The sequence below is a fragment of the Pituophis catenifer genome, unplaced genomic scaffold (genome assembly GCF_029215685.1).
Source record: "Pituophis catenifer annectens isolate HBS135680 unplaced genomic scaffold, rPitCat1.0.hap2 SCAF_4, whole genome shotgun sequence".
Classification (NCBI taxonomy): Eukaryota; Metazoa; Chordata; class Lepidosauria; order Squamata; family Colubridae; genus Pituophis; species Pituophis catenifer.
In genome coordinates this window covers 84,915,265-84,939,366 of record NW_027256884.1, presented here as the reverse complement: position 1 = coordinate 84,939,366, position 24,102 = coordinate 84,915,265, and the positions used below count along the sequence as shown (strand labels likewise).

Here is a 24,102-nt window from a genome sequence, read left to right as displayed (position 1 = left end):
TTTAATGCTGCATCCTTAAGGGTAAAAATAATAAGGGTGGGATATAAATAGATGATAGATAGATAGATAGATAGATAGATAGATAGATAGATAGGTTTGTTTCATGTTAAAATGTATCCTGAAAGTTCAACATAATTAAAGCACAAGAGCATGGATGACTACAAAATTCATAATTAAATAGAAATTAATAAATTAACTGAAAAGAACATAGACCCTGCATTTTAAAAGCACCAGGAAGCTTAACTTCTACAGGATGCTATAATTTTTATGCAGCAGACAGATAGATGGATAGATGCATAGGTAGGTAGATAGATAGATAGATAGATAGATAGATAGATAGATAGATAGATAGATAGATAGATAGATACTATTCCAGCAAAGCACTGATTGGCTAAAATTGATTTCTTTATACATTTGAAAAAATGAATACAGATGAGACTCTTGGAGTAAACAGTTAACATTTTACTTTAAGGATTTATATACTGACCTAGTGACCAATGTCTTGACATCTCATAAAGAATAGCTCAGTAGAGTTCTACAGGCACAGGCCTCAGAAATACAGGTTTATGAAGCTGGTTTGATACCATTTGCTAAATTTGTCATGCCTGATGACTATGCTGCATGATATGGGGAAATAGAAGGCAAGAAAGGTCTGAGAAAATCACCTACCACCATCCTAATTAACTAGACAGGGAGCAAGTTCATGTCATGATATAGTGCTTTCTATATAGTCAGGATGCCTGCCATGAACTGCTGTTGTTGTTTTTTTTAATACCAGTGTAATAGTGGGACATGAAGGAGCAAATGGGAAATAATGCTTATTGCTGCTGTTCTCATACACAACTGGAGCTTGGGGAAATCAGTTATCCCTTCAGAGTCTCATATGCTTTCTAAACAGAAGCCTTGGGCCATTTTGACATGTAATTTAGCTTAGTGTTGCTCTGCACTTATTAAACATTAATAAGGATTGCAGGAAGGTTTTTATCATTGTAGATAATGGGTTTGCAGCACAGGAGAGCATTAAGCAGGCTTATTTCAGCATTCTGACCCCTAATTTTTTCCCCTCCCCATTAAATAATCAATACAGCTGTCATTTTTTAAAATGCATTTTAATCCACTGTTTTAGTAAAAAAAAATATCATGGAAGAATTGGGGGCCCATGAAATATGTATCTGTTTATATGTGCCTATGAAACATGATTTTTGCTTGCTTTTGCATTGCACATGACCCACAATATTAGCTTCAGCAAATTTCAACTTCAGGAAGCTAACATAGCAACACGCAAGCTTTCTTTCTTTCCAGTATTAGCTATGTTTTGAAAGCAAGTGCAGTCTCTTGGAAACAAGAACAGCCCATTGCTTTTGACACTGGCATTTAGAATCCCATAAGATTAAGTGATTCCTTTTGGCAGAATGGCTACATTAAGCAAATTAACCTCCCGAAACATAAATTGCTACAGGAGGGACAGGGTTTGCACTCATTAAGAGCAAAACTCAGAAAACCCAAATGTTCTTTCCAAACTCTCAGATCTTTTTGATTGAAAAGTGCACTGGAAAATGCAAGGCTTAGTCATTTGTTTTAGTTGCATTTTCCCCTTTGAAGCTGTGATTCAGTGCATAGAAATCACCTTTTCCTACTGGTTAACTGATCAGACTGGAAGCTGGCTTCCTTCTACTATTAATAGCAGGAAATCAAGTCATCACAGCCAACTTATTACCTGAATGTCTGGGATGAGGTTACTCCTTGAATTCAGAGGTGAATATCTGGGTACATTTTGTGAGAAGAAAAGAATTAAGTGTAAGGATGTTTCTGTGCACATGAGTGTGACTTGTGAATTGAGTGAATAAGTACATGGACATTTGCTGTCCCAACTCCTAACCTAAAAAGCAAGCACACCTGTGTCAGCTATTATGTGTGAGAGCTGACATATAACAGCTCTATAAATTAGAGCAGCTATGCAATTTATACTATGGATTATTAACAATTAATTAAATAGGGCCAATTTGAGGCCTTCTCACCTCTTGATGACTCTGAGTAGCTTACATATAAAAGAGAAACAATACCTATAAAAAGAACATGGCAAACCAAAAAACACAAACCCTCAATCCTAAACTAGAAAAAATGTAACTGAACTAAAATGGGCTCCACACCACCCTATCCCAAAGCTTGTGAAAACAACCAAGTTTTTCAAAGCTTATGAAAAAAGGGTGGGAGATACCATTCCAGAGAGCAGGCACTGCAACAGAGTTGGCCTGCATCTTAGTTCTTATAAGAAAACATTAATTGATGGATGGGACGCAGTGCATCTACAGGTAGAAACAATTGGATTGGATTGATTATACAAACTGTATATAACTCACTAATTGGTGTGTTGAAAAGGTCCTACAATCACATTTTCACCTGATGTAAAACCCATTAACCACGTTTATCTATAGTTTGGACTAAATTGACATCAAAACAGTATATAATATAGTAACGGTAATTATAGTAATACAACCAAAAAAAAAGGAAAAGGAAAGAAAACTTCAATTAAATTTCTACTTACATTAGCTTATTTACAATTTTTTCCATATTAAATCCATATTAACTCCATTGCTAAGCGACACAGTTGTAAAGTGAAACATCACATAACTGTACCTAACATATCGCTAAACATGACATCACATGACTGTGACTTGCAACTTCCTGCAGTTTTACTTATTGACTTTGCTTCTCAGAAATCAGTTGTGAAAATCGTGATCATGTGACTGTGTGACACTGCAATCATCATAAATGTCTGCTGGTTACAAAACCTCCTATTCCCAATTATGTGGCAGTAACAGACGCAAATTTGAAGATTGCTCATAAGTCTCCTTTTTCAATGCCATTGTAACATCAAACAATTACTGAACAAGCAATCAGTAAGCAAGGATTACTTGTATCATTTGTTTATCAACATAAATGTTCCTTTGAAACTAAGATAATATCCTCAGACTTCAGTCCTTCCACATTTATTTAGTTATGCTTCAATTTTATGGCCTGGATTCATTTTTTTATTGCAAAATATCTGACCATCCTTTTATTTATTTAAGACACCAAACAGTGCTGAATGTATATGCGTGACTGAAGGCCTGACATCAGAATAAGCCAATATATGACAATATAGCATCTAAGAATGCAGAATACTAAATGGCAAAACATGGATACAAGATATATTTTGTATCTGATTATATCATATTTCAGCCTTTCAAAATAGCTATTTTACAAATACTTTCTTTCCAACAGAAGGTGGAAAGATGTAATAAACATTTTTCTCCAAAAGACAGGCCTATATTATTATTTTGTGAAATAGTTAGAAATTGCAATGGATGTTTTGACTGATGATCATACAGCCCATGTTTTACTGCACATCCTCTGCAGGGCAGTGAGGTAAATTTGAGTTTATTATTGCATGAGATGGAAACATTTTTATTTTGCTTTAAACTTTTTCTTTTTAAAGTGAGTTCTGAGCAAAGTTTGCAAGTTTTCAACAAAGTAAATTTGAGTCAAAAAATCTACATGCTTCTTTCTTGTTCTGTGAAAACTGCAAACATAATTTTGCTTTCTTTTTTCATTTCTTTCCCAAATTACATTTTAGTTACCCGAAATCACATTTTACTGTATTGATGCTTTATTTTATGTTGCTTTTATTATATTCCATATTTTATGTAACAGAAGTTCCTAATAATTTACTGATGTACTCCTGAAGCTGATTTCTATTAGAGATAAGTTTATTTCAAGAAAATGATTATTTGTATATGAATATGATTTTTGTATTGGCTAGTTCAGAAACTATATCAAGCTTAAACTTTCAAGAACAAGTCTATTTCCAGCTAATTCAGAATAGTATAATGTATAGATATTAATATATTTAAAGTTTTTCTCTCCACTCTGCCTGAGTTATAACATGGTATCAGTGGTGGGTTTCTACCGGTTCGCCCTGGTTCGGGAGAACCAGTAGCAGCGGTGGTGGGAGGCTCTGCCCACCCGCCTGGATATCATCACGGACACTGTGCATGCACAGAAAGTTCTGTGCATGCGCAGAAGCGCCACATGCAAGCGAAGCAAGCGCACACGCATGCTTACAGCTCTGAACCAGTAGCGAAGATAAGTGAAAACCACTACTGCATGATATGTATAGATTCCACTTTCAATTGTTTTATGTAAAAAGGCTACCACAAGGAATAAATAACTGAAAGTATAAATATCTAAGGAATGCCATGTTTTGACAATGAGAGCCATAAAATGATCTAGGAGGAAAATACTATCAAATATTATGCATGTCTAAATTTTATGTAGCTCAATTTATTAAAAGACTCTAAAGAAATATTGTTAACAAAAGAAACAGATAATCTAATCTAAATCCATTGTAGTTTCTCCATTAAATTGTTGATAGAACTACTTGCTTATTAATAATGTATTAGTATGAATCATAATTCCAGTTAATTTATGTTCATGGAATTTAAAGAAATAAGTTCTAGAAGATATTGTTTACATTACATAAAAATCCAGCCTGCCCCTTCCATAACTTTCTTCATATCTTTAATACCTTGAAATAAGAAAAGTTCAACTCTGACTTTTGTTTTACTGCATCCATGCAACAATGCCCTTGACTGTAAGTGATGGCCAACAATTCACTAATTCTTAGGAAGATTTTTTTTAAAGGTATGTGGATAGGGGAGAGGAATTTTACTACTTTTAAATGAATGTTTGATGCATCATTTTGGTTTACCTGATTAATGTGCACAGTAAACTCAGCCGCAAGCATTGTAATGTCTCTGCAAGCTTCCCTAAAGCAAAGCTTAGCCATTAATTCAGTGGCACATGTCAGCTCAGCAGAACAAGGTCACTCTTCTCCTTCAAGGGGAACCTTTTTAGAAATAATAAAACTGACAGAAAGATCTCTTTTGCATGCTTTATATCACCTGAGGTTGAGTGCTGCCATGAATATAGCAGGGCTTATAACAGCTGCAGCCCACAGCCCCCAAACTAGTGGAATCTAGACATTCTGTTGTCCTTAAAGTCATTATAGTTTTATGTGAAGATGTGTTATACATAATCTTCAATAAGCAAAGAATGAGTAAAGGAATAAAGACATTTTTAATTAGGATATTTGGAAGATAAGCTAATGAGTAAAATCATGTTGTAAGTAGAGTAGGAGATTACTAGGAACAAAGGGGAGGAAGGAATTTTGAGTGTGAATGATTCCACAGAGTATAAGCTAAGTGCACTGATTTGTTTTTCAAATGTTGGATCAACCATAATCTTAATTTCTTTTCATTCCAAGATTGTTTAAAGAAAAGTATTTTATCTCTTTTTGTTACTTCATTGATCAAGGTATTGCAAAGGCTCACAGTACTGAGCTTTATAAGATTTGCAGACAATTGCTTATTGATTGCTTGTGCTGTGGTCCATACCTTTCTAAGGTAGAGTGATCCTGGCTCCATAGTCTCACCCGTAAACTTGGAATGCAATGTAGAAGTGAAATGTAAAAACATCTTTGAAAAAGCCACATGATCTATGGCATAACCTCCAATATGAATATCCCAATATGTAGAGGAAGCAACCTCAGGTATATAGCATGTAACTAGTGATATTTCCTTTTTAAAACTTATACTTCTTTTTCTCTAAAGTGATTTAATGGTCTAAAAACACATATTTCTCAATTTAGCTAAGACTTTTTCCTAGCTCTTTTGGGTTAAGCACATCCATTCTGTTTTATTAATGTTTTGTTTTCACAGTTTTGTTCTTACATACTTCTACTCTAATATTATATTACATGATAAATAATGACATTTAACACCCACGTGACTTACTTTTCTAATTCAAAAGACCTGCTTAGTTTTATTGGGAAACTAGGAAATCTGATTTTATTCCTGGTTAATTGCTTTATTGTATTATAAAATACAAATAACACATTATAGAATATAGATAATTGGACTCAGTGGTATTTATGCAATAGAAATGGTTAATACTCAGATAATTTAGATAAACTTCAAAGTTGAGGGAATAGTTTAGATTAATGTCAAATATGATTTCTAAATAATGAACATTCTTGTAATGAAGTAATGAAAACCATTCTTGCTTAAATTGGTTAAACTTCTGTTGTGGATTTTACAATTACTATAGATTTCCCAAGTTTAAGTTCCCATTCTGATATCATTGCTAATATATATTTTCCCAATGTTGGGCAAAGTTGAATCTTGCAGCCATAAGTGTGTATCTCCTTAAACTGCAATGTGCCTTTATTTATTTGAAAATCTGCTGAGAATGTTCCATTGGCCACAATCTTCACTGTTTCCTGCTGATTCTAACCCAAGCTTTGAACTTTTCTCCAGATTCACTTTTTTTAGTAGATCTGCTAGTTAGACTAGAATAACAGAGTTGGAAGGGACCTTGGTGGTCTTCTAGTCCAACCCCCTGCTTAGGCAGGAAACCCTACACCACTTCAGACAAATGGTTATCCCACATCATCTTAAAAACTTCCAGTGTTGGAGCATGCACAACTTCTGGAGGCAAGTTGTTTCACTGATTAATTGTTCTAACTGTCAGGAATTTTTTTCTTAGTTCTAAGTTGCTTCTCTCCTTGATTAGTTTCCACCCATTGCTTCTTGTCCTGCCCTCAGGTGCTTTGGAGAATAGCCTGACTCCTTCTTCTTTGTGGCAGTCCCTGAGATATTGGAACACTGCTATCATATCAGTTGTCAAAGTCTTTTCTGTATTCAGAAAAGTTAGAATATTCTACCTTTTTTGTTGATGTGTTCCGTTATATTGATTATAAACTATTATTATCCTTAATGCTCCCTCTAGAATTTAACCTATTTTATTGATATGAATTATTTCTGCTATAAATATATAACTAACAGTTATATTAAATAAATATAACTAACAGTTAATTATTAGTGAACTTAATAAGCAACATGGAAAAATGTTAAGCACACCCATTACTGTTCAAGGAATGGCAAAGACAATAAAACTAATTAGTTTTATAATTAATAAGGAAAAGCATCAGGTCCAGATAGCCTGATAGTTAAATATTATAGAGAACTTGGGGAAGAACTGTTAAAACCATTAATAAACACAATGAATGAAATTAAAGAAACAAAGGTTATGCCACCAACATAGAAAGAGGTATACATGACCCTCAGTCATAAAGAAAAGAATGACCCAAAGAAACCAGAGTCATATAGACCAATTCCTTGTTGAAAATGGATTATAAAAAAGTTAGCTAATTGACACAATATCTGATGTAAAAATTGCAATTATAGGTATGTTACAGGAATTTAAAAAATAATATATTTTAATATATTTCCTAAAGATCAGTGATGATAAAAAATAACCTAAGACAATTAAATTACTATGTAAAAATTCCTTAATTAAGAACTTACTATATGGCATATAGTATATAGTTTATGCCATGTTAATGCATTCCTCTAGTTATTCCCGATTGTTACACTTGATAATAAAGACCTATTTTCATATATACTGCCAGAAGACTAAAGATATTGAATTAAGTTTCTTGTTTCCCTTTTTATTCTACATTTAATTTTATGGAACTCTATGATAATTGAAACATCCTTAAACTGTTAATTATATAAGCAATCACAACCAAGAGGGTGCTGGGCTAGAGCAATAGCAATAGCATTTAGACTTATATATTTGAATCTCTCTGCTAAATGTTAAACTCTCCACTATTTATTATGTAAAAATCTAAATATAATTAGAACTTTTTTAAATAAACATTATAAATTCTAATTTCTGGCTTCTCCTTTGTTATCCTGTGACTGATGTGCAAATTTATAAACATTTTTTTCTGAATGTCAATCGTTTAGTTGTGAAAAAATAGTCTTTAAATTCTTATATTTGTCTTGTTGTATGCATGGAAGCCATTTTTGCTTAATTTAATTAAACTTCTGTTGTGAATATATGCTGCTAATTTTGAATTACTTACATACCCCAAATATAATTGTTGTAACTTATCTGATTTCTAATGTTGTGCTAAGTTATATATTCAGCAATATATATTAATATGGTACATTAGTGTAATTTAGAGATTACCATTAGCAGCGTCCAGCAGTATTAGAGACTAATGGTACAAATATCATTCCTCAATCAGGATTGTGAAAGAAGAATGGAGAAGCCAGTGTGAGTTACATGGTGCAAATGAGGCAACTCACCCCTCCCCCACCATTACTAACTAAGGAAGTCACTTTCAACAAAAAGCTCAGCAGTTGTGAAGGTGGCATATAGAGCCTTTTTACCAGGCTGACCCAGGAAAGTATTTTATGAATACATTATGAACAGGGCATACATAGCTGTATACAGTATATGCATATACATATGGCACAGGTGATGACCTCAATGGGAAGAGGCTGAACATACAATAGACTTTGGAACTAGTCCTCCATCTTTTCTCTTGCTATTCATAATTTAATTATTTGCTGTTATATGTTGGAAGGCAACACAATGAATATAATTACATAATAATGGATATAACTGGTATGACTCAAAACATTAGATATAACTATTAATTCAGTCCTTCTCACTAAGTACCATCACAAGCTTGTTGCTGAATGAGCTGACATAACACAAGGATCACCAGTATATAAATGAACATATTTAAATACATGAGAAACATGCAATCTTATGAGGAAAATATAAATATTAACAGGATTAATATCAATAAAACAAAAGCCTTACTATCCAATGTAGACATTACTGCTCCTAGACTCACTGAAATAAATGAGAGGATAGAGTGCTTTCTAGTTGGTTGAATCTAAGTATTTATGCCCAAGATAATAAAATAGAGGAAGACTTATGCCTTCAGTATATTTTGATAATAGATTGTAGACAAAATTAGTTCTCACTAGTTTAATTTACGTGGTGTACAGGAAACAGAATTTTTTTTGAAGAAAACAAATCCCAGATGCGAATAAAAAACCCACAATTTTGTATTTCACGTATTTTGATACATTTCAAATAAAATCCTATACCCAGGGTCCTGTATGAGGTTGTATAACATGTTGGATTGAAGCCAAAAGTGAAAAGTTGCTGATATTTGGGATATTTTTATTTCTCCCCTTTTTTCTTCATTTTCAGTGCCTGTTCTCGTTTTGGTTGTACAGGAAACAGTCTTCTTATAACCATGCATGTGAAGGCTTGTTTCCACAGGTTATAAATAATTCTCAGACAAGCCTACACAATCAGATATTATCTGATTTAGGTTGCTGTGCTGAAGTTGCAATGCTTTTTGGAAGATTTTATTAAAGATATGTCATGACACACATTCTTGCCATCTTTACCACCAAACATGAATATACAGAATTCACACGTAGAAAAATATACAGTTAGTTTATCATCAACACTTCACCATTCATTACAGTTAGACTAAAATGCAAGTGAAGAAAACATACTTATTTCTTTAAAATATAAAAACAAACAATAACTGATTGTTTTTACTTTCCCCTTTTTAAAATTAAGTTTCTGACATATTTTTTGCAATGTTAATTTAACCTTAGGGCATTTCTTTACCTATAACCTATAATCACCTATAAAGTGGTGATGAGTGCACTTTTGAAACACTTGAAGGACCAGGTTAGGGATAGATCAGCATGGAGAAAATTTACCTATGTGTTTGCTAAGAGTAAAAAATGACATAAGTCAATACCCTGCATGCAATCTTAAACATGCTCTAATCTTCCAGTGTGCTGAATGGGTCAGTACTATCTATCCTGAAACAACTATGGAACTTTAAAATGATTGTAAAACACATAAGAAACACACTTTCTTGTGTTCTAAAATTGTTCATATACAGAAATATACTAGGGTACTGAATTTCCTGTATTTTTCTTTAAATACACTTTTCTCTCTTCTGCTGCTTTTTCCTTAACTTTTTAATATCTATTATTGCTTCCATAGTTTGCATTTTTCTAGGGCTTAATAACCGTGAGGGTGAAGGTTCATTCTCTGAGCTTGTGGGTTGGTTTCCAAACATTTTGTTATCAGGCTAGGTAACATCTCCAGTGGAGTTTGGGGGATGTCAGCGATCTTCTGTTTATAAGGGCTTTGAGTGTTCAACATTCCATCAACAGACATTTTGACCTACAACCAACCTACGAACCCTCAGAATCCAAATCAACTGCACACCCACTAACTAGAGACAGCACTCAACCAACCTACACAAGCTCTCCCCAACCAGCACTTCACCTCCCAACAACCCTCACCTGATGTAACCTCCCCAAGACTCCCACTGAAGACTCACACCTGACCTATCACAAGACCCATTACAAGACCCTCACTTGACATACCCACACCTGACTCATCACAAGACCTACTGACCATACAAACGCCTTATAAACAGAAGAACACTGCCACTGACATCCCCTAAACTCTGCTGAAGATGCTACCTAGCCTGGTAATGAAACATTTGGAAAACAATCCACAAGCTCGGAGAACGAACTTTCATCCTCATCCTACACCTGAGCTATAGATATTTGCCACTATTGATTAATAACTGTATTGCAAAGGGATCTACAATATATTGGGAAGAGAGTGACCACCTTTAAAAAAATGAGGCAGAAGGAGATATATATACAAATTGAAAAACTGAATTTTATATCTAAAATGGGGACAATTTTAAGATTTCCAGCAGGAGAATTAATTATTTTCAAGTAACTCTATCCTTTATTAATTTTACTGCAAAATTAAATCTACTGGGAAAAATTGTAATTAAACAGCACAGTACTTAACATACTACACATTTAAATAACATTTTAAAGATCTTGAACTATTTTTGGGGTTATAGTTGCTAACCTACTGCTCAAACGTAGAGGTGGCCATGGCTCATATTCCTATTTTGAATAATTTATAAGGCTTTCAGGAAAACCCATTTATGGAGTTTGTGGAACCTCCTTAAAAACAGAACCCCCTACAGTCTTGTGAGAAGTACTGTTTGTTAAGAAAATAGCACAATATTTCCATGAGGCTGGCAAGCCTATGCATGAAACCTGAGCCTTGCATTCCATCACATCGGTCAGGCTCCTTGGCAAAATACAAAAAGTTGAGTGCTGCTGGGCCCTGGGGCTGGGTGAGGGGCACGCCAAGTTCTAAGAGTCTCTTGGGTGGCTGGATGGGAAGTGAGTCTCGGCCTATAGGCTCCCTTTTGTGGCTGAATGACCAGCTTGGGAGCAGACCAAGGTCTGGGGGAATCCTGAAAGACAATAAGTGGTCCACTGGGTACCTCAGGGTGGCAGGTCTTGGGAGTCCCAGGACAGGTGGGCCTGTGCCTGTGCTAGGCCTCCAAGGTCTTCCTCCACCCCTGAGGCACCCGTGCTTCACCTAACAACTTGCATGTTCATTTAATGCATTGGGAATGGCAGGGATGAGAGGGTTATTAAGTGAGATGCTTCACTTAATGGACAACACAACATGCAACTGTAATAGGCAGGCTCCATTATGATCATAAGAGATGGACTACCTGAATGGAAATTAATAATGCTACTGCTCTTATAAACCTACCATTTTATATATATATATATATATTAAAAAAACAATGTTTGATCATTGTAATTAATTTATTTTAATTATTAGTATTTCTCATTTTCCCTTCAACTTGTAGCCTACAATCCATACACACTAAAATAAATAATAAAATACACCTCTCCCATGAATTAATATAGGGAAGAGAGCTAAAAGCAATATTGTATTATGCAAGAAGAAAAAGTCAGATCAAAAGCCAATACTGAGATATTATAGGTCAAGAACTAAATGTATGGAGAATAAATTTGCCTAGTGGCTGAGGGTGGGACTAGCCAAACACAGTGGAGTTCTCTAGATCAATCAATCAATCAATCAATCAATCAATCAATCAATCAATCAATATAGAGCCAGGAGGGATCTTGGAGATCTTCTAGTCAACTCCCTGCTCAAGCAGGAGACTCTATACCTGTGAGGGCGAACCTATGGCATGCGTGCCACAGGTGGCACGCAGAGCCATATTAGTGGGCACGCTAGCTCAGCTCTGGGGTGCATGCGCACGCTGTCCAGCTGATTTTCAGGCCTTCTGGGCCCACCAGAAGTAGGGAAACAGGTTGTTTCCTGCCTCTGGAGGGCCTGGGCGGGTGGGGAAGGCCCGTTTTTCTTTCTTACCTGGCTCCAGATCCTCTCTATTTATCTGGGAAGGGCGAAAACAGCCTTTCCCACTCCCTTGGAGGCCCTACAGAGGCTGAAAGGGCCCATATCCTGACTCCCGGTGGGACAGGAAGTGACTTTTTTGCTGTCCCCAGCCTCCAGAGACTCCTAGAGAGGCTCCTAGAGATTCCTAGAGAGGCTCCTAGAGACTCCTAGAGAGGCTCTGGAGGCTGGGGACAGCAAAAAATGCCACTTCCTGTCCCACCGGGAGTTGGGAAATAGGCCATTTCAGGCCTTTGGAGGGCCTCTGAGAGAGTGAGAAAGGCTATTTTTGCCCTTCCCAGATAAATAGAGAGTATCTGGAACCAGGTAAGAAAGAAAAACAGGCCTACCAGGCCATCATGTGCCAGGAGCGGGGTGGTGGTGTGCGTGCATGCCCGAGGGCACGTTCGTACGTGACCCTCCCCCGCCCCCCTCTCCTGGCATATGATGGCAAAAAGGTTAGCCATCACTGCTCTATACCGTTTCAGACTGATGGCTGTCCAGTCTTTTTTAAAAAACCTCCAGGGATGAAGCACCTATAACTTCTGAAGGCAAGCTGTTCCATTGGTTAAGTGTTCTCACTGTTTAGAAGTTTCTCTTGAATTCTCCTTAATTAAAAATTAGTCCCTAATAAATGCTTCTGTAATATATTTATCATATCATATCATGATGTATTTCTAGTATATGCAGAACAAAAAAGTGCCTCTATTTTCAACTGATGTTAAGGCAGAAATTATTTCAAATGCCATTAAATAGTGCAAATTTCCCTTTTCCCTTTTGCATAAGTACTGAATGTTTCATACAACTGTTTCACAATTCCACCCATGCTTGCTTGCTCTAGTGTGCATGTGCTTATTTATTATATTTATTGTGTTGTTGTGTAAAACGTCAGCCTATGAACTGACTTTCTTATCTAAAGCTCTGTCATTTTGTGTGCATTAAATTAACAAAGCACTAAGGGTCCATGCTATGCATAGTTAACTAGAAGTACATCTCACTGAACAAAGAGGGACTTTTTTTGAGAAAACATTCAAAATATTAGGTAGGAAAGCAAGTTAAAAACAAATAGTCATTGGAGACAAAGCAATAGAAGGACAATAAAAGAGCAGTTATTGTAACTATATATTCCAAAATTTAAAAAGACATTTTTGATAATGCTTATTGGACCAAAACAAACAAACATTTACAGTGCAAACCCTAACTAGCTGGGCAGATTCAGAAGGAAGTAAGTTGTGAAATTCTCCCACACTTTTTATGACTGTAGACATGTACTTAAATATTTCCCAATTTTATGGTTTGCTTGTAATAATATTGCCATGAGAAGAAAAATTGCAAAATGCAATTTGACACATAGAGGAATTTTCCACTCAAACAGTCAGTACTCCATTTACTGGAGTATTTTACATACAGTGAGCAAAATCAGCACAAAATGATCTGAAACTAGTAATATAATACCGCCACTTTATAAAATTAATTTTGTTTGAAAAGTTTTCAAATATTTAATGTAAATATACACAAGTAATAAACATATATTGGGTATATAACATTTATATTTATTTATTTGGATGTTAAACAAACTAACATTTTGAAAAGAAACTAGGGAAGAGATGATTTTATATACTGTTCATTTGTTGAATATAATAGTTCTACTTCTCTATTGTTAAGCAACATTAAACTAAATAAAACAAACAGAAATTTACTGGTTTACATAAATTAGCTAACTCTGCTTGAGTAATGAGCTCATGGCAAAGTTCCCATTTACACGACTAATAATTTGCCTAATATTTTCTAACAGTAATTTCTGAATAGTTGCCAACTTTATAAATCTATATGTATACCATCCCTTTATCTACAGCTACATTGTCTTTCTTCCATCCATACACACACACACACACACACACACACACACACACACACACACACACAGAGAGAGAGAGAGAGAGAGAGAGAGAGAGAGAGAGAGAGAGAGAGAGAGAATGTTCCTCTAATTCACCCTTTGAAGTGTGATTTACTCCCCATGACTGAACGCAAGACTGAAAATTTTTCAATAAAGTAATGGAGTTGAATGCATAATAATAAATAATAATAGGAAAAGTAAGTCCCTTTTCTGTAATAGGGCTGGAAATCAATGTTTAATTATTCTTTTTGTAATCTAATGTTTAATAACACAGAAGAGCTACCTATGTAAGAGTTAAGAAGGTAGAAAAAAATCTGATGCTTTTAAATTGCTGCATAAGATAATTTGCATCACAGAAAGTTAGCCTACAAAAATGTATAGACCATGGGTGAGAGTAAGGGGAGATTGAAGTTATTACTTATAGAATATGTATCTACAATATAGTTTATGGCTAACAACAAAAAGTTGTCAGTATGACTCCAAGATTCTTGCATTAATCAGCTTATTATATGTAATATATTGAGAATGTTGATTTGTATTTATTTCATGTGTAATAGTTTGAAATCAAATATGTACTGAACTAAAATTGGTTTTTGGTAAAGATTTTTTTTTTATCTTTGTGCTGGACTGAGAATGACTATTTTGTCATTCCAGAGACTATATGAAAGAAACACTCAACCTCACAAACCTGTTTTTGAAAAAGATATTCATTTGAATGATAGATTAGTACTTGTAAACCAAAGATACATATTTCTCTCAATTAAAACAATTGTACGTTTTCTCGACTAGATCGATCTTTTAGCAGAAAAAAATAAAAACAATTTCTAGCAATTTTTTTCTCTTGATATTTGAGAATGAAATAATATGTTTTAGGACATTATCAATACACAACGATGTTTGCCACCCAGTTTAATCTGAGCAGCAGTCCATGAAAATCAACACAGTGAACCTATCTATAGTCTTAGTGAATGAATAAAATGTGCAAAGCTTTTGAAGCCTGTAATTATAAAACTATATAAGCTACACTATCTCAAATATCTTAGGACTGATTTCCAATCTGATATTTAGCCTTCAAATGCTAATATTTCTTACCTTTGTTTTTTGTGATTTCTCCTTATCTGAAACATTGGAAGGTTTTCTCTTCAACATCTTAAAATTCAGATTTATTAAATGTTACAAGGTAAGTGTTGCTTGTTTGTTCTCAGACCCAAAACACTACTAAATGATATACACATAGCTCAATCAGCTAAATAAAGCTTCCTTATTCTATTTAGGTTGTGGCTCAGCTCTGTCAAGATCTTCAGTTGATATATTCAAGACAGGAAGGAAGACAAAAAGAGAAGTAAAAAAAGAAATGGGTGAAGAAATAGAAGCTTAGGGTACTTGATCAACACTAACCTTTCAACTTCAATACTTGCACTGCAACATTTGTTTTAGGATAACTTTAACAACAGTTGGCTGCATCTGTACAGGCAGCATTTAATGGAAATGTGATCAGTTAAGGAATCAGAGGTCCATTTTAACAACTTTATCGTTCATGTAGAACAGCAATCTACAATCAGCACGTTTTATTTTCAAGATTATAACTAATATATTTAAATTCAATTTTTAAAAATATGTTAGTCTCGGTTATTAAGAAGGAACAAGAGTTAGCTTTGTGCTTGACTTCCTTAATTTGCCACAGTGGAAGATAGGATGATGGAGTATTCAGAATGTACAGTTTCCAACCCCCCCTTTATTTAAATCTTCATGCTGAAGTCCTGCACAGAAATGTGTATCTATGTGCAAATGTATTCATAAGCCATGCAAAAAATTAAAAATATTCATTTTTGTCTGAAAGGAGATTACAAATAAGCAAATATTTTTAATACAGTGAAGAACAATGAGAAAATGTTAGACTTTTTTAAAAAATATCTCCTTTTACATTTCAGTCAATGTTTGCTATTATTTGTTTATAGTATCCTGCACTAATAAGAACTGCTTTGATCTCTTCCCATAAAATACATAAAATTCATTGGTACCTTTATTTGTAATATATATATTTTCAGGCTAATACTGACTTCAGAAAAAAGTAAAAAAATTGCATAGTTGAACTACACTGTTTAAGTACTGTTGGGAGAGCTGTAAAATTGGCTTGTTGGGGAGATAAATGGCATATAAATTTAGTAAATAAAGTGTATTTTTCAATGTACTATCATGCATCATTAGTGTTTATACACAAAAATTTGAGTGTGTATAGATTTTATATACACCAATAAGAACTTAAGTCAATTGTTAGTCAAATCAAAGACATTATCTTCCCCACCTCATTTTCTTTCTATGCAGATCTGAAAATCTAAACAAAAATCTATCACATAATTATTAATTCACACCTTCTGCATTGTCTTAAAACAGTTTATATGTACAACTAGACAGAAATTATAACCCAAAACTTGTAAACCAATTATAATTATTTGGAGGATGAGTTAGGATGAGCAGAAATGTGCATTCAGGCTTCATTCTTTAGCCAAACTTTCCTAAGATTTCACTTGTAGGTAATAGACGTAATAATCTATCCTGTATTTTTGAAATGAGTCACAAATGAAATTCTTAGAAGACAAAATAACTCATTCTCATACATAGGAATAAGTCAGTAAGAAAAGCCTATGTAGAGACCTGACAACAAAATAACCAGAATAAATGCAAAGAGAAGACTATTTGTACACATTTATTGTACAATTTGAAAATATACATTCCGAGTTTAAAGACATTAAGAACTCCAAATCTAAATGTCCATTCCATGTTCCAGTATTTTAACAGGAAAGTGTAACCAGGAAAGAATCTCTGATCATTCAAAGATTACTTCTTTTTCTGTGCACCGTTAATATCTGTATGATTAACAAAAATGACATTCATATGTAGACTTATACATGAGTTCCTTTCACCAGATTATTTATTGTTAAATAGGAAGAAAGAGGCCATTTCAGGAGATATAGTGCCCATCCATATCTATTCTGTTTCTTCATGCATCAGAAAAATTATAGCAGTTTGAAGGCTGACCTGATTATCTCTTTGTCCTTGAAAGATTAACCTCTGCACTAGTTGTAGAAAATTCCAGAGTTAAACTACTAATACTAGTAATATCACAAGTACACAATTTGTTTCAACAGGGATTCTGAATGAATTCTAATAGTTTAGAAAATAATTTACTTCTGATAGTTCAGAAACTATATTTTTAATTTTCAAATGGTTTTAAAAAGAAGAATTGAATGCAAAATATTGATTGAAAGGTTGCTCAAGAGTTGAAAGTTTATGTAATATTATGGATTCACTCAGAAAATGTCACCAACATACATAGATTAGGTTTTTTAATTCTTTCTCTCTCCAATTCATATGCATATAGTATATATATAAAACATTGTCTGTTTTAATGTGTTTTTTTCTAAATCCTTACACTTCTGAAATGAAAATAGCATTAACACCTCTGGTAAGGCTACATGAACATTTTTCCCTGAATACTGTACTATTACATACAAATGGCAAATACAGTGAGTGATGGATGTTAGAAAAATTAAAATTTTAGTTCACTTCAGTGTAGCTGTTCAAATTGAAACAACTTCCTTCTTCTTTCTGTAGTGCTCTAAAATAGATACACTGAAAGTTAGATTAAGAGATAATTGCCACTAGAGATTTTTGGCTACTCATAAGTGACAAACATATCATAGATCTTCCAAAGCTATCTCCAAATGTGATAGCAGTAGTTTTTAAATATCTATGGCTAATGTAAATAAGTAAACTAAATCTGCTTACCAACAGTGTCAATTAACTAATGTGTCTATGACTGGCTTAAAACAGTAGTTACAGTGAAAATTTCAGGAAGAAAAACCAAACAAATGTAATGTTTAGATTCCCAAAAAGGTGTCCCAACACCAGTCTTTTATATTCTTTCCCCTGGCTGTCTAGCATTGATTCCTTATCACCTTTGAGCTCAGGACAAGTTAAATTTTTAATGTATTTTGGATGTCAGGATTGCTTTCAGTTATCCACATGCCACAATTATTTGCATCATACACTGGTAATTGCCACAGAGTTTTTTTAGGAATGATAAGTGTATTCCCTAAAGTGTTCAGTCAGTGACATTTGGCAACTACTGGTTGATTTGTTTCACACCAACAAAACTGAACTTCAGCATTGTCAGTGACTGATGAAAACTGTATGGAACTAAATAAACAGGTCCACAGTTCATACTTATCTCTCTTTCAAAAAGGATCTTTGCTAAATACTTTTTTAGAAAAAGAAAAAGAAAGCTAAATTAAACACAAGCTAGGCCTCCTGCAACGTTATCCAAATGCGTTTTCTATTACTCAGCAACTTAAGGACTCAATTCTCATGAGTTTTCAGCTTTATTGTTAAACAAGTATGTAAAATAAAATGCTTGTTGAATCACAGCACACTATTCTCACCACTGTAATGTGTTTTAACTCCCTGTTGCTGGGCCTCAGACCCAAACAGATGTCAGCCCAGATATACTGGAAATAAAAAAAGATAATAGCAGTATCGGGAACTGTTGTGCTTCTTACCGATTTTTACAACATTGGACTAAGAATGCTGGTTGAGCTTTTTTATTTTTTTCTAGGACTGTCTTGTCCTGAAGGAGATGCTTCTTGTCCTTCTTAGGTATTGGAGAAAACCTTGCCCACAATTCTAAATTTGATGGTACATTTGGAAATCAGAGCACTGCCATATAACTCTAATAGCAAAATATATGTACACATATATTTTATCAATGGATTTATCCATTTAACAATGGATTTATCATTTCATAAGCATAATCTGATTTTTTTTCTAGTACTGACTTTTAAAAATACATTAAATGATTAATATGACTTATAATTATACATAAGGTAATAAAAAAACCTCATAAAGTTGAAAACAAATTTTTTTCCTAGAATAGCCAAGAAAATGGAGTCCTTCCAACTTCATAAATGAACTATGTAAAGCATTCATAGGTAAGACATAATAAATTTTGTAGAATTGAGAAAGTGTTTAATGGTCAAGGAATTAGAGCTGTGAATGTGACATTACCCATCTCAGTCTAGAATCAAGTCAAACACATATTCTGATTAATAGAGAAACTGAATCTGTTGTTAGCAATCTCTTTTTTTCCAGAGCCATTTTCTATAGTAAACAGTTCAAACTGAATTAGTTCTTTTAATATCAGAATATTACAGTGTTCAATTGTCATGACATTAAATACTTCATTGTGATAAACTGAGTTTCAGTTGATCTCTCTCTCTCTCTCTCTCTCTCTCTCTCTCTCTCTCACACACACACACACACAGAGATATATAAAAACATATGAGAATATTACATTTTAGTGGTAATGAAACAAATTTGTTTGTTCTTCCTTCTGTCTTCCTCCAGAGCTATCTCAAATGCTCTGTAACAAATACTTCTGATCCACAAGAAATCCAGTGCTGCCAGAAATAAGATTATCATGGAATAGTTCCCTAAAGTAGACTTAACACATTTTAACATCAGACAAAGGAATATCTCTTATAACTAGCTCCCAATGAAATCATGGGCCTGTCTACCAGATCTGTCCCATGTACACCAAAAAATGTATGATGGAACATCAAAATATTGTTCAAAATGAAATTAACAAATGCCTTCGAATTTGGATTCTCCAAAATTCAGATGGTGCCCACTCTACTGTTGCTATCATTTTTTTCCCGTCTTTGTTATTGGCTTTATTGTTATTGCTTCATTTTGATTGTTCGGAGCCTTCCAGAGTTATTGGGAATTGGGCAGTATACAAGTTTAATATAAATAAATACATAAATAATTCAATGGTTTGTATTACTTCCATAAGGCTATTTTAATCATGAAAGTATTTATTATTACTTTTATTTATTTATTACATTTTGATGCCTCTTATCTCACTAATGATGATAAGAAAAGCTACAGGTACCTTTGGGTACCAGTTCATTGACAATTTTTACTGTTTGTTTACCTCCTGATGGAACAATTCAATTAATTTCTGACTATATATTAAGTCAAAATACATAGGAAAAACAAATCTAATTGTCTAATAATGGCTTAAATTTGAAGTTATTTTAATATTGTGGATATTCTGTTGCTAGAATTAAAATCAAACAAAAACTAACAGGACACCTCAACAGTACATTATTTTTAAGGCTGGGAATAAATTGTGGAAATCTTTGCAGTCAATCTTTCAAAATAAACATTTAATTTGCCTGCTTAGTTAATACAGTTTTATGTTCTATAATATAAACTGTGATTTTGAGTTCTCTGTTTGTGACCAGGTTAGTTCTTTACTGGCCTTTTACAACGTCTCTTTTCATACTGAGAATCTGCACAAATTATCCCCAGATATGTATTTGCATGATGGAAATAGAGGAAACATGCCATTTTTTACTTGGTCTACAACCATGATGGCGAACCTATGGTGGGACTGGAAGTCGGCAAACAGGCCATTTCTGGCCTTCGGAGGGCGTCTGGGGATGGGTGGGTGGGGAAGGCCATTTTCACCCTTCCCAGGCTGCTAGAAAGGCTCTGGAGGCTGGGGAAAGCAAAAAACGGGCCTTCCGGTCCCACTGGAAGTTGGCAAATGGGCCATTTCCGGCCTCTGGAGGGCCTCTGGGGTGGTGGTTTTGGATGGGTGTTTTTGCCCTCCCCAAGCTCCTAGAAAGGCTCTGGAGCCTGGGGAGAGAGAAAACTGGGCCTACCAGGCCCACTGTGCCATTGCATGCCAGGAGCGGAGGGGGGGGGTTGTGTGTGCATGCGCAGGGGTGGGATGCATAGAATTATGGGTGTGGGCATGCGTGTGCATTATCCCCCTCCCCCCTACTCCTGGCACATGATGGCAAAAAGGTTAGCCATCACTGGTCTACAACATACATGATATAACTAAACAAGGGAAAAATAACAGTGAAACTGGAGAATGAAACCTAATACTGGTATTATATACACTCTCCCAATTTATTATTATTGCTTCTGTTAATTGTTTCTTCTATCTTGCTAAAACCAGCCATAAGTATTCCTTTGATATGGCAATGATGGTTCTTGGTATCTATTTCCGTTCAAAAATATGCTCTCAGCCTTGGTATATTTATTTGACAAATATTGCTTGAGAAAGAAATATATTTGAATTTTTGTACAAAAATAAATACAATATAGGCTGAAGGCAGATAAAACTCACTTGACACCATATGATAATGAGCATTTGAATGGTTATATAAAATAGTCTGCTCAGGATGATATGCATGTAATGTGGTGACTGAAATGTTCAAGCTAAAATGGCGAAGACCCAAATTCAAAATTATCCCATGTAAATTCATTAGGTGACTGGGCCAGTTGCTATCTCTTATCCCAAGCATATGACACTTGTTGGGGGAAAAATGGAGGAAAAGGCCCTTATTTTTGTGCTTTCTATGTAAGTGTCCCAAAGGTGTTTTTTCAAGAGCTAATTGGACTTTCTGGTTTTTCTTTGAAGACGTTTTACTTCTCATCCAAGAAGCTTCTTCCGCTATGACTGGATGGTGGGGAATGGAGCTGAAAAAGTTTCTTGGATGAGAAGCAAAATGTCTTCAAAGAAAAACCAGAAAGTTCAGTTGCCTCTTGAAAAAACACCTTTTGGGACAACCTGGATGACTGAGAATCTCCATAGACATTTCTAAACAGGTTTTATACACAAGTAGCATAGAGTGCAGGTAATTGGGATAATGTTCCTGTTGATGTATGGGAATCATAACTATTTTCTAAGCCTGAAGATTTTAATTGTAATTCTTAATGTTATTAATTTTAACATTATTGTATTAATATTGCATCATTATACACACACACACACACACACACACACACACACACACATATATATATATGATTGATATTTCTCTGATTTAAGGGACATCCATGCTAATAAACAATGAAAAATAAAACTATCTACATATTTGTAAACTTACCCATGAATTTGGGAGATCCATATCTGTGACAGAGCTTGTAAGTTGTGGTTGATGTGAACAACAAGTACATTTCCCCCATTCTTCTATCCTTGTGGTGAAGAAATCATAGGGACTCAGCTGAGTATCTGGGAAAGATTTCCACTCACTCCAGAGCTGAAATTCCATTTCAGAACAGGTGTCATTATTTCCTAGGTTGTTAATTCCAGAAATGTAAGTTGTATCCAGCAATGCTGAGATAAGATCTGTTCTAGGCTCAATGTCTGCCTTTAATCTTGAGCTCTCTTTCAGTATTTTTTTGTCCTGATATTTTGTTAATTTCATACATGAAATTGGAGCTTCATCTTCACCTTCAGAGAATCCAGGATCTTGTGGTGATATATCTTGAAAAGAATATTTAAAAATAATAATAATGCTTTATTTATTTATTTATTGTTACATACTTACTTAGTTAATTTATTTAATATACTTGTCTTCTGCAAGAACAGATACATTTTAAAAGTAATAAAATTAAAAAAAACACATAAAGAATAAAATAATAAAAATCTGGTCATTTCAGAGAACATCTAAACCTCATCATTAATTGAATGATAATAGTTATATCTTACCTATTCTCAGATGTTACCAAGACAATATACAGTAACTTGGATAAAAACATAAATATCAATTATATATTTAAAAAAGATTAATGTACCCTATTAAACAGTAAAATATAATTAAATCATTGCTAGAGATACAAGCAGACAAGTTGAAAAGGTTCAACCAGAAGACTAACTAAAGATTTCAACTTGCATATCTAGGTTACATAAAAATCTTTACATGGATGACTGATAATCATAAAAGTGAAAAGATATGTCAGTTCCACAAAACTAAATTGAAAATATCAGTGCAGATATTTTCTGCAATAACACACATGTTGTTCTGTTGAAAAATTTATTGTCTGCATGTACAGTACTTTAAGTTTACTTGGTGCTACTCAACACAGTGTTTTAAAGTTTAATTGGTGGTTGATGATTGATTGCAATTACTCCCAGAATCTTATGTTCTGATGCTATGGTTTTGATTTGCTGATTAAATTCAGTATTTTAATCAAAGTTATAGAGAGGAAATACAGCTCAGAATCAGTTTTGACTGGACCAATGTATAAATCCTGTAAAATAAATAATATATTTATTCCTAAATTATAATTTCTTGCATAATATACCTAGTTTGTAAATCTGCGACGAGAATGCTTGGATTTTGTTGTTGTTAGCTTCTCAAAATTGTATGCCTATTTGTAGACAGAAAGACTTTTGGATGCATCTTCTTTATTTTTCTTTTTTTAACAAAAACGCATAAATCTTATTGGTTGCTTAACGTTTTATTTGAACTGTGTCCATAGGTTGGAAGCTATATTCTAAAGTTGTGTTGAATATAGAAATGAGTTTTATGGATACATTTAATTTCATAGATTGAAATTAAATCATTTTACTTACTGTATGATAATATATGCTTGATGTCATCCAAACTGTGCGTACTGTCTTTCTTATTTCGAACTAACTTCTGTAACCGTTTCAAGGTTCCCATTGTTTCAGCTTGATTTTCATCTGAATCTATAACCTAAATTAATAAATTCATATTTAAGTAGGGTTTTTTTCTTCCAAGTTTTTAAGAAGGAAAGATTTCCTACATATAATTTCCTACATATAATTAATTCAGCTTGCTCACTACTGCACTAAGCCCAGGATTGCTTGAAACTAACTGCAAAAAAGAAATCTAAAAACACCTTTGTAGAAAAATATGAAGTCCCGTGAATCTTATTTCTATGTGGATTAATGTAATTTTCCAAGTGTCAGAGCAAGTTCTGCTGTGAAATGACCACTAAAGGCATTCATAGATTGGTAGCTCTACTTCTGGTCACTCAGGTCCTATTCACTTCCCACATGGACTACTATAATGCATGTTATTTGGGATTACATGAAAAGTATCTGGAAGCGTTAGCTGGTGAAAAATACAGAGGCACTGTTAAATAATGTATGCTCCCAAAACATCACATGCTTCAAGAACGGTACCTGT

At 34.1% G+C, this 24,102-nt stretch overlaps 1 protein-coding gene across 1 annotated transcript in view; it reads right to left on the bottom strand.

Annotated features, from left to right (window-relative positions):
* SAMSN1 (SAM domain, SH3 domain and nuclear localization signals 1) overlaps positions 1-22,371 on the bottom strand; it is a 59,760-nt gene extending 37,389 nt beyond the window's left edge. The window contains exon 1 of the mRNA XM_070943584.1: positions 22,051-22,371. Within this exon, the coding sequence (XP_070799685.1) occupies positions 22,051-22,371 (321 nt within the window). The remainder of the gene's footprint in view (positions 1-22,050) is intronic.
* Between the last annotated feature and the right edge of the window lie 1,731 nt (positions 22,372-24,102).